Consider the following 12,996-nt stretch of genomic DNA (forward strand, 5'->3'; position numbering starts at 1 on the left):
ATTTTTAATTGGTCTTAATCACCTCTCTCTCTCTAAGACTTAGTCTACATTGTATAATTCCACTACATTTCGTACTTAGACACATTGTGGCTCATTACCACAATTTTAATATCTGCTCGTAATCATTGGGGAGGAATCGTGATCGAAGAAGGCCTCATCCGTGGTTATGATGAGATGGACGCCTTGTTATGAAGGGCACGTAAGAGTTGTAATTGCTCACACCATGCAGAAGCACCAGATTTTAATTTAAATGCTACCAATTTCACATTTTTATGATCTGGCACGTCCATGTAATCAAAATATCTCTCTAATTCGACTAACCAATCGAGAAAATCTTCTATGCATAATAAACTATTAAAACTGGGAAGTTCAGCCTTACCTCGATAGTCTCTTTCAGTACGATCTAGATGATTGCATCCATGGATTAGTCGTCAGGCAAAGCTTTTATTAAAGTCCTCGTCACTAGAACTTGAATCATCTGGTGTAGCCCTACGGTTTACCGCTGGTAGTGCTCTACGAAAATCGAGGTTGTGCTGTACAGCAACCACGGGTGGTGGAGCAACCACAGGCAATGGAGCATCGCCTAGGGCTTGGAGCGGAAGTAGTGCATCCGCAAGTCGGTCGAAGGTTGCTTGTAGTCATTGCATGGTCAACTGATTCTCTTGGTGAAAAGCTTTAATTTTTCTACAAGATAACAAATCCCTGGATCACCGTCCATGGGATTTTGATTCATACCTTCGTTATTTGCCATCAGCCTAAGGAGAATCCTCGCTTTGATACCAATTAACGCGGGGATGAACGTGATGAGATCGATCACCGTCTTCCTCAAGGATAACTACTTCGAATCCACGGAGCTTCTCTAGACTCCTTACAGAGACTTCTCGAATTCACGGGAAAAAGAAATAGAAATAATTTTAATATATATGAAAGAAACTTGTTGAATGATTGATAGCTGAAATAAATGAGTCTACAACCCTTTAAATAGGAATACCAAGACTCGGAATAAGTTTAGGAATTAAACTATAACTAAAACTCCCTAAAATTCACAACTTATTATAAATAGTAAATTTACTATTTATAGTAAATGTCTTATGTTGCTTAACCATATTATTCTCCTAATTTTTATAAACACTTTTCATGTTGGACATAACTCCTGAAGCCCAACGGATGAATAGTTATAATCAAACTAAAGCTTACTAAAAATAGTAAAAACGGAAATAAGCATGGAATTTGACCATCAATATGATGGAATCTCGCAAATTTGCGTGGGTAACCAAGCAAAGTCGGGTTGGTTGGCTAAAGTAACTTGTCTTACCCAAAATCATATATGATACATCAAGTAACTCATTCCGGTTTGCGAGATATGCCTGTTTTAAGGTTACGATGGTCTTAATGACTTATATCATCGTAACAAGCTTTTTCTTATCCATCTTGGCCATGAAACCGTCTGCAACCTACTCTACATCATTATTAGAATGCATTTATGATCAAATTTTGTAGTCCACTTTATATAGTTCATCATCCATAATTAAAGTTGACTGAGCGGCTTTGGCCATTAATTTGATTGTTGAAATTGCACCCTTGAGTATTTTTAAACTGAATGACATTAAAAAGTCCATCGTCTAGCTGGTTTGGAAATCAAATTGGTGTAATTTTCTGTTCTGAATGGTTTAATTTGATTCAACTACATTCCACTGTAGTAATTTCTTTGTGCCTGTGTATCAACCCTGATATCCCGTCGGAATATCAAAACTTTCTCAAGATCTTTTCTGGGATATTTTGCATGAAAAGGACCGCCCATTTATTATGTCATGCGCATGCATGACATTATCCTTTCATAGTCATCCCGGTGCTAATAATAGGAAAAACTTTAGTGTGGTGGGGCCTGTGGTGATCCTGGACCATCCATCTAGTGGGCCATACAATATATGACCGAGGATAGAGAAAAAATATACCAGAAAAGAAATCCTACCCGTCTATTTGAGGCCTTAAATGGATGGTGGAAATAGAAAACTCTCACTCGTTTAGATTTAAAATGAATTATGTCTACCGAAAATCCATGAATTATTAAATCAGAATTAAAAAGGTCTTCCCATCATGGAACAAGTGGGGTCCACTATTTCGACGGTATCGATTCACATACTGTACCGCCGCGTGTAATGTAAAATGCAAAGTACTGGAGAGCTACTCTCGTTTCAGTCGCCGTGCTCCCCCAAGAGAGCGGCCCAGTCTACTCCAACTTTCTGGTCCACCATTTGATGATCTAGACCGTTCATCTGGAAAGAATCACACAGGCTTGGGATAGTGTTTCCAGATGAACCATCTACAATACGTAATTTTAGATGAACGGTCCGGATCATCACATTACAGAGCAGGGGGAAAGAGCAAATGAGAAAACGGACGCGGATTCGGTACTACGGAAGCGGATTGAGTCCTGCCCCCGCCTCTCTCTACCCGCGAACGGGCAGTTCTGTGGGCAGGCCCACTGTAGTGTAACGATTTATCCACGCCGTCAATCCCTACTGTCGGATTATTTTAAGGTATAAACATAAAAATGAGGCAGATTCAACACTCAAGTGGACCACACAGTAGATGACTGTTGCATCTAAGGCTTTGTGCATTTAAGACAAGCAAGCTTATTATTTGGTGTGGTCCACTTGAGCGTTGGATCTATCTCATTTTTTTGTAGAGACCTTAAAATAATCTGAGAGGAGAGATGGACGTCGTGGATAAACCGATACATCACAGTGGGCCCGCCCACAGAACCGCCCGTTCGTGGCTAGAGACGTGCACGGGTAGAACGCAATCCGCGTCCGGGTACTACACCCGCCACTCCAGAGCTAGGAACGGACATGATTTCTGAGGGGCCACCGTGATGTATGGGTGTTATCCACACCGTCCATCCAGTTTTCTATATCATTATAGGATACAAAACCAAAAATAGGGTAGATTGAAGTCTCAAGTGGACCATATCAGAGGAAACAACGGTGATAATGATACCAACCGTTGAAACCTACCCAGGGTCCACCGTCATTTTTTATTGCCATACAAACTCTTCAAAAGGTCACATGGACCTGGATGAAGGGAAAAAACAAATAATAGCTTGTTAAGAAACTTCTGTAGCTCCCGGGAAATTTCAACGGTAAAAGTTTAATCCCCAGTGTGTGGTCCACTTTGGCATTCGAAATGCTTCATTTTTTGGATTGCATCCTAAGACGATATGTAAAGATGGATGGACGGTGTGGATAAAACCTATACGTCACGGTGGCCCTTCAGAGCACTTGTCCGTTCCCAGGTAGGATGTGCGTGTTGAAAAAAATTACAATCTTGTCACCATCCCACAAAAAATAAAAAATAAAAAAAACTGATTTCTAAAATCTTAACCGTAAAACTGACACCATTATTAACCATCTGTTCATGTTCCTGAAAATTCTTCCAAACCAACGGTTAGGATCATCCGATTCGATTTTTGAATCCACGTATATAAAAGGTGGGGCCCAGCAGATGATTGAAAATTGTATGACTAACACACGTCCTACGGTTCCTTAATTGGATGTCAAACCTTGTCTTTTTCTCTCTTTCAACAGCAGAACTGCAGAATCAGCGGCAGCAACAACAACAACTACAACGAAGCTGCCGTAGCAGCAGCAACAGCAACAAAAACGAAACTGCTCTCCCACAATGGTAATGGCATCTCCATCTGAGAGCCTCCATACATACTCAGCGGCTTCAACAGCTGCAGCAACAGCGGCAGCGCCATCGGACAACCGATCATCGCCGCATCGGACGGTCCCGATATCCCGCCAGTCATCGATCTACTCTGTCACCTTAGATGAATTCCAGCAATCCGTCGACGACGCCAGGAAAAGCTTCGGATCGATGAGCATGGACGAATTCCTCCTCAGCATCTGGACCGCGGAAGAGACCGCAACTGGGGCGGCCCCCAGCGGAGAGACGACGGCTGCGATTGCCCAGCCGAGCTTAGCTAGGGAAGGATCGTCCGGCGGGAAGACAGTCGGAGACGTCTGGTCTGAAATCCAGCCACGGAATTCTTGCAATGTCGAAATTGCCCGTGGGGAACAGATTTTCGGAGGGATGACGCTGGAGGATTTTCTACTGAAGGCCGGGGTAGTTTCGGAAGGATGCGGGCCTTCTCGATCTCCGCATTATCTGAATTTTCGAAATTCTGGTGTGGCTGACGGTTATGGGCAGTACTGGGATTCTGGTGGCGCGGTGGGCCATGGCGATCTGGTGGGGCCCGGATCGCCATTGAGTCCGGCATCGTCTGATGGGTGTGGACCGAGTCGGGGGGTGGATGACTCAGTGAGTCATCATGGGCTGAGGAGGGGTGGTGGGAGGAAGCGGATTGTGGATGTTTGTGGGCCATTTGATCAGGGGGTGGACAGACGGCAGCGGAGGATGATCAAGAACCGTGAATCAGCGGCCAGATCTCGTGCACGGAGGCAGGTAAACATGTCATAAAAGGAAAACACGTGTGAGATCCAGGATGTTTGTCGGGTGGGGCCCCCGACTTGGATCATGCACTTGCCCCCTAAATCAGGCTGCTTAGATCATTAGGTGGGCCACATCTAACATGGACGGTTTAGAAAGTGCTGATCTAAGGTCCATGTTGGATGTACAGTGTGTGGCCCGACTTTGCAAGAGAGGCCTGGTGGGCCCACCGAATGAATGGCTTGGATCTTGCACATGCGCTGGGCCTTTTAGCCGCGAGTAGCCCACGCATTTCACTGTGATGCGAAGACTGCCAATTCTAAAACTTTATAAGAGGAGAGCTTTGAAACTCTGGCGGAGTATGATGATTGATACGCAGGAGGAACGGTAGAATTTGGAATTCAAGTAACTCAAAGTAAACCGTTCAGAGTGAGAATACATATTAGATCGACCATTTAAAAAATATATATATATATCCGGATTTGATCACGTAAATAACCGATTTGCAGATAAATTAATGGACGGTTGAAATGAAAAGGAAACAATAGTCTGAATGTAGCGAACATGTGTCCAATAATCAGCGGTTAGGATTGCTCAACGAATATGGGCTTTGCATGATGATGACCCATTCATAGCGCGTTCCTCAATTTGGACGGTTGAAATTGAGTCATACGTGGGATGTGTACAGTTTCTGAGTGCCTGTGTATCAAGCATCATAATCTGCCACATGATCAAAGAGGTTCCCTTATACGATATTTCTACAACTGGGGCCCATGTTTGGTTGAGCTAGATCATTGATCTGATGGCCCCATAGAAAAATGACAAAAATCAGATGGCTAGGATCTTTCGTTGTAGGAGGTGCTTTGGGCATGGCCCATCTAAGATGGGGCTCATCGTATCAACAATCTAGAGCAGTGAACTATGGTCAAGAACAGTGTATCATCACCGTAGAAAGTAGGCCCCACCTGATCCCAACCGCTCAAGCAAGTGGGCCAACGTCTTACACCAACCATCTCGAGTTCTCGATTAGATGTGATGGTATTCATCGACAAATGGACTGAGTGAGGCAACGTGATGGAAGTGGCCCACTTGATTTCAACGCCTCTAATGTGAAGGCTAGCGGGATCCACTCTCTACAACCGTCCATTTCTGTGATATGCTGGTAGGATTCATTCAGATGTTACTAAGTGGCTTCATGCACAATGATATAAAGGACTGAGTATCCTAAATATGTCGCCACGTACTGGGGCCAACATTCTGAGATGGTAAGATGATCTGAACCGTACATATTCTCGTAATTACTCTCTATTGATGATCCTAATCTTTGATTTTAGAGTTGAACTTGAACCGTTGAAAAATTTTATTATTAGTGTTCTAAATTCATCTATATATAGTGATGGGTGAAATCATCCGTTCCGCATAGTTTTTAAATAGTGGCCCATGTAGTATATTGTACACGACATGGACGGTTCTGATCATAGAACCACCTAGAAGGTGGACTCCTATGGGAGGCGACAGATGCAAGAACCTGAGTTAGACAGAGGCCAAACAAACTCTATTTAGTTTGTTATTTACTACGGCACGCGCGCATGAAAACAGAGCCAATGCAACATAATCTAGGACCATTATTTTTGTGCTGCTAAGCGCGTAATGGCGCCATATCTCAAAAATCAGGGGAATTGGGCTGTTGAGGTCGTCCGATTAGTGGTCCGGTCAAAGAAGGTTTGCTTGTTGGAAATAGAGCACCAATCCAGGCAAAACTCAACAACAAATGATGGTCAGAGTCGTACGTTTGGTCCACTTATGTGGGCCACTAGGTCAACCATGCTGATCGCTGGCTAGGTCCCTAGGCTTGGTAATCAATGTACGCGGTTCAGTGCATCACCGAATTCATCATAGTCCGTAGAACCATCACTTTAGGGCGATTGTGATGTAGGTGTCTTATATCCACACCGTCCATCTATTTTGAAAGTTCAATTCATGTAATGATACAAAAAATTGAACCACATCCAAACCTCATGTGGACCACACCACACGAAATAGTGGTGATTAAATGTTTTTTAGGGCCATCAGAATGTTTATTTTCCATCCAACCTCTTGATAAGGTCACACAGATCTGGATGACAGGATCAAACAAATATCATCTTGATCGAATTTTTTTGTGGCCCCAATAAGATTTTAATGGTGAGCGTTCAATAAGCAGTGTTTCCTGTGGTGTGGTCCATATGAGATTTTGATATGCTAGTGTTTTAGTTTAGGTGCTAAAATGCGCTGGAGAAACAGTTGGACGGCGTGGATATAAGACATATACATCAGAGTGGGCCCCACAGGGATCCACCGAAGCCACGTCCGTAAGAAAGATGTTGACGTGATATTACTGCCGAGAATAGAAAATCTCGGCAACAATGCAACGCGAAAAGTTGCACTCGCGCGAGTGCACTTCCCAACTATACCATTTCCCAGACTCACACGTGCTAATTGCCACCATGGTCCAATGTCCTGCCGCGTTGTTCTGGAATCCAGTGGGCCACACATGTATGCCGAAGAATCACCAGTCCCTGGTGGGCCCTTGTACTGATGATAAGATCGCCTGATATTGCCTTATGATTTCTTACATGTGTGTCAGGTCTGCACGTGCTGATCGCAAGTACCTCAACGACTGTAAGAACGGTAATATGGTAGAGCGATATCTTCTCTAGACAGGCCACGTGGTAGGTTTTGTATCTGCTTCTTTTTGTACCGTTCATCCGGCTGCAAATTTGACTGATAACTTCGCTTTAACGGACACACATTAGATGAATAGGATTGTCTGATAGATGCAATTTTAGAATCATGAACCATCTATCCTAGGGCCCTGAATATGGGCGGACCTGATTCACAGATCACTCTGCCACGTGTCCTTGAAGAGATGGCTCCTACGTACTACGGATCTTCCGACTCCACCGTATAATTTCCCCATAGGGAAGCGAAAAGTCCCGGGCACGTTTACGAAGCCTAGAGGTCTAGGCGAGTTGATCCGAGTCAAGCTTGGCACCGTTCGAGTTGGCTCGGCCACTTGCCGGCCCTAGTTTAAACTTAACTTGGCTCGGTCATTGAGCCTGACTGGCTAGCTTGGCTTGATTTGGTCAGTAGCTTAGGCTGATTCGAGCCGAGTTCGCCTCTGCGGCATTTTCACAAACACATAACTATATCTTAAATTCTTACTATTTGTAAAACAGCGACGACAGTTTTTACAAGTATTTTATTAAACACCTTGTAGGCAACATGAAAAAAAAAAAGGGAATATTTGTTTCACATACATACCTCCCTTATCACCAGCTGACATGTGGTTGGGTCAGTTCATCAAACGGTTTGTTTGGATTTGGACAAACGGACGGCCGAGAGGATTTGGACGAATGGGTTAGAATTGGGTAAACGGGTTAAGATTTGTGCACTAACCGCTGAGGTTATATATATATTTTTTAAGAAAAAACATATATATATACTTGACTTAAAAATCGATCTGAATCGATCCGAGCTTAATTGAGTCGAGCTCAATACTAAGTTGAGCCAGGTCAAGCTAGGTCTAGCTCGGATTCAACTCAAAATATTTCAAACTCATTAAAACTAACTTAATTCGGCCTGAACACAGTTTCAATTTAAGTTGAGTCGAGCTTTTCCAAGTTGATCCGAGCAAGCTAAGGAGCTAACTCAACCTGTGTACACCTCTTTTTACTATGCTCGCATTCACACGCCCGAACGCATCTTGGTGTATTCGAAATCTGAGCCTCTCATAAATTGGGACCCACATTTCATGTTAAACGGCTGAAAAAGTCGGACCAGCGTTGCATGTTGCGTAAGCCACACAGCTAGCCCATTTTTAACCGTTGATTTCGCTTATACACGTGTGGCACATGGATGAGAATATGAGCTTTTCGCACAAAACAGCTTGGTTGCACGACAGTGACCATTTTCCACGCGTGAGCGTCGTGTATTGGAACATTGCACTCGTGCGAGGGATCCGAATCCTGTTTAGGCAGCTGCCTAAAACACCTAAGCTAAGCTATGTGGGGCCCACTACGTTGTAAATTTAAATCTGTTCCGTTCATCAGGTTAGAAGTATTATTTGAACTGTACATACAAAATACTTCACACGGTGTGATCATCCTGAGTTTTGGATTAGACTGATTTTTCTTATATTCACTTCATCCTGGTGATTTAAATCTGATTAACGGGTTTGATGAAACACACATCCGTCTACCATGGTGGCCCCATACAAAAACATAACATCTCCATTGTTTCCTGTGGTGTGGCCTACCTGTGTTGTGGGTCTATCTGATTTTTGGTCTAAGGTACTAGAATCAAGGATAAAACCTGATGGACGGAGTGGATTTTTTACAATGAAGATTCTAGGCCCACAGAGCTTGAGTGTTTTAAAACGGGTTTTCGTAGAGATTCCACTGGAAAAGCCGCGTGGGCTGAGTTTGTTGTTGTTGAAAAAGACAGGCGTTAGATATCAGGTGCGAGTGAGATGCGTCAGGTCGTTTTGGCTTTTAGCCGTTATTATCCTTCTGAAAAAGACACCAATGACAAAAATACCCTCGCATGCAATAATCTTCCAGAAGGTTCGAAAGACGATAATACCCTCATTTTTTAGGACTGACAACCAACCGTCGTTGTGCCCATCTTTATCCTAGCTTTCCAACAAGTGCCATTGGCAACACCAAGCTATTAAGGAACACCGGGTTTAAAGCCTAATCTCTCTCCCTCTCCTTTTCACCTGAGAATATGGTGATAGCAAAACCCTTTCTCCTAATTCCTATAGCTTGAATATCGGCCCACTACAGTCAAAGCTGGCCCCACTTATTCATTAGGCATGGAACATTGGTCAATCACTTCCAACGGTTCATCTTCTCCTTCTCATCACATCAGGCTGCATTTTATTTTTATTATCATTATTTTTTTTTTAGACAGGCACTCAAACTCCACACACACTCACATACACTCGTACTGCCATGGATTTTCACCACAATAGGTACCATGACCTTGTGTTGAAACTCTGGTGAGTCTACCACTGAGATATTAGGCTGCACTTGTGGTTGCATATGAACGGCTGGTATTCTCTTTATGGGGTCAATCTTTTGTGTGTCCCACTTGATGAGTGAACTGGCTTGAACTTTCGGCTATTTAACATACACAATAGCTTTTATTTGATAATGCCACTTGATAATGATTTGATTCTATTAATTATAAGCTTCTTGAATGGCACGCACCAAGAGCATTTGATCGCAGATGTGGTCATCATCATCTTATATATCCTTTTCTTAATTATGTGGGGTCCACTATATGAACTTCTATAAGTTTCTTTTAAATGTAGGCTGCACAATTATTCCTGTATGAGTGACTGAGAATTGGCATTCCTTTGCACCACCTTGATCCAAGTCTTTTTAGATTATTATTATTATTATTATTGTTATTTTCTCTTTTCATACCATTCAACACCAAGATTTTTCCTCTTTCCATGCCATTCAAGACTAATCAAAGTGATCTCAATTTTATGTATTTCATTGCATGGATTGAATATTTTCAATTTGCTTTCTATCATTTTTTCTCTTATAGAAACCATTCTTTCCACATATAAGCTAAATCTTAATTTTATCTTTCTATGACCTTCACACATGTTACAACAACCAATATATAATCAGGCCACCTTTAATTAACGAACACTTTATACCAAATAACAAGAACTAGTGAGAATTTGTTGATAACTCATTTATAGTAATATGAGCTTAAAATCTAAACTATCCCTTTGATATAGCATCCCAGGGGCCAACTATTACCCTTATCCAAAACTTTGATAGGCCATGACGAAAGAGAGTCAAATCAAGGGGGAAAATATTTCCTTTTTCCATGGCCCACCAAAGTTTTGGATCATGGTAAAAGTTGGGCCCCGAGGGTTTAATGGAGTGCTGCATTGTACAATTCAAATTTTGAGCTCATATCACCCAAAATGAAATCTAAAAAATTTCTCATGAGAATCGTGAGAACTGGTGCGCAGTTGAGCATTCCTCTATGTGTGTGTGTGTGTGTGTGTCCACATTAATGATTACATGTAATTAAAATGTTATGGGGACATTGCTAACATCTCCATGAAAGTAGAGACACTAGCATAACCATCTGTGTATATTTACATACAAACATACAAACATAAATATACACATACATATGGTTATACAAGTTATATGTGTTTGTATGTAGATATACACATATGGTTATACTAGTATCTCTACTTTCATGGAGATGTTAGCAATGTCCCCATAAAGTTTTAATGACACGTAATCATTGATGTTGACTATATATTCTTCTAGCCCACTAGGTGGAAGTTGCTTGTGAAAAATCGTCAAAATTGAATATTTTAACTCTTTAAATGTCGAGATTTTGTTAGAAATGCCAAATTTCTTTGGCCTATATGGATGTGACAGTTAGCCTCTTCAAATATATATATATATATATATATATATATATATATATATAGAGAGAGAGAGAGAGAGAGAGAGAGAGAGAGAGAGAGAGAGAGAGGGGAATGCTCACGTGGGCACCAATTCTCACAATAACTCATGAAAATTTATTGTTAATTCATTTATGGTGATATGAGCTTAAAATCTAAACCGTCCAGGTGATGTCGAATCTCAGGGGCCAACTTTTACCCTTATTAAAAACTTTGGTAGGCCATGACGAAAGAGAGAGTTAAATCAAGGGAGAAATTATTTCCTTTTTCCATGGCCCACCAGAGTTTTGGATCATGGTAAAAGTTGGGCCCCGAGGGTTTAATGGAGTGTTGCTTTAATGGAGTGTTGTGTTAGGTGAACAATTCAAAATTTGAGCTCATATCACCCAAAATAAATTCTCAAAAATTTCTCACGAGAACTCGTGAGAATTGGTGTGCGGTTGAGCATTCCTCTCTCTCTCTCTCTCTCTCTCTCTCTCTCTCTCTCTCTCTCTCTCTCTCTATATATATATATATATATATATATATATATATATATATACACAAAAAAAAATTTCTCATGAGAACTCGTGAGAATTGGTGTGCAGTTGAGCATTCCTCTCTCTCTCTCTCTCTCTCTCTCTCTCTCTCTCTCTCTCTCTCTCTCTATATATATATATATATATATATATATATAATTTTGACATTTTTTCACACGCAGCTTCCACATGGTGGGCTAGAAGAATAGATGGTCCACATCAATGATTATATATCATTAAAATGTTATGGGGACATTGCTAACATCTCCATGAAAGTAGAGACACTAGCATAACCACATTACTAACATCTCCATGAAAGTAGAGACACTAGTAGAACCATATGTGTATATCTACACACAAACATACAAACACACATAACTTGTATGTACATATTTATGTTTGTATGTAGATATACACATATAGTTATACTAGTATCTCTACTTTCATGGAGATGTTAGCAATGTACCCATTAAGCTTTAATGACACGTAATCATTGATGTTGACTATATATTCTTCTAGCCCACAAGGTGGAAGTTGTTTGTGAAAAATCGTCAAAATTGAATATTTTAATTCTTTAAATGTCGAGATTTTGTTACAAATGCCAATTTGCCTCGTCAAATTAAAGTGCTTATATATATATCTATATATATATATATATATATATGACAAGGTGAATTGGCATTTGTAACAAAATCTCGACATATATATATATATATATATATATATATATATATATAGAGAGAGAGAGAGAGAGAGAGAGAGAGAGAGAGAGAGAGAGAGAGAGAGAGAGAGAGAGAGAGAGAGAGGAATGTTCACTTGCGCACCAATACCCACAAGAACTCGTGAGAATTTGTCGATAACTCATTTATGGTGATATGAGCTTAAAATCTAAACTGGCTAGTTGATATAGCATCCTGGGGGCCAACTTTTACCATTATCCAAAACTTTGATAGGCAATGACGAAAGAGAGAGTCAAATCAAGGGGGAAATTATTTCCTTTTTCCATTGCCCACCAGAGTTTTGGATCATGGTAAAAGTTGGGTCCCGAGGTTTTAATGAAGTGTTGCGTTAGGTGAACAATTCAAATTTTGAACTCATATCACCCAAAATGAATTCTCAAAAATTTCTCACGAGAACTCATGAGAACTGGTGCGCAGATGAGCATTCCTCTCTCTCTCTCTCTCTCTCTCTCTCTCTCTCTTTATATATATATATATATATAATTTTGACATTTTTTCACACACAGCTTCCACCTAGTGGGCTAGAACAATAGACGGTCCACATCAATGATTACATGTCATTAAAATGTTACGGGGACATTGCTAACATCTCCATGAAAGTAGAGACACTAGCATAATCATATGTGTATATCTACATACAAACATACAAACACACATAACTTGTATGTACATATTTATGTTTGTATGTAGATATACACATATGATTACACTAGTATCTCTACTTTCATGGAGATGTAGCAATGTCTCCATGAAATTTTAATGATACGTACTCATTGATGTTGACTATATATTCTTCTAG

At 41.0% G+C, this 12,996-nt stretch overlaps 1 protein-coding gene across 3 annotated transcripts in view; it reads left to right on the forward strand.

Moving 5' to 3' along the window:
• Positions 1–3,509: 3,509 nt before the first annotated feature.
• Positions 3,510–12,996, forward strand: part of LOC131235191 (ABSCISIC ACID-INSENSITIVE 5-like protein 4) — a 49,879-nt gene continuing 40,392 nt past the window's right edge. The window contains exon 1 of one of the 3 annotated variants that reach the window (XM_058232333.1): positions 3,510–4,467. In XM_058232333.1, coding sequence (XP_058088316.1) covers positions 3,682–4,467 — 786 coding nt within the window. In that variant the 5' untranslated portion in view covers positions 3,510–3,681. Of the gene's footprint in view, positions 4,468–9,088; positions 9,336–12,996 lie in introns of those variants that run through there. The other 2 variants (XM_058232332.1, XR_009165976.1) reach the window with 2 other exon arrangements.

The sequence above is a fragment of the Magnolia sinica genome, chromosome 19 (genome assembly GCF_029962835.1).
Source record: "Magnolia sinica isolate HGM2019 chromosome 19, MsV1, whole genome shotgun sequence".
Taxonomy (NCBI): Eukaryota; Viridiplantae; Streptophyta; class Magnoliopsida; order Magnoliales; family Magnoliaceae; genus Magnolia; species Magnolia sinica.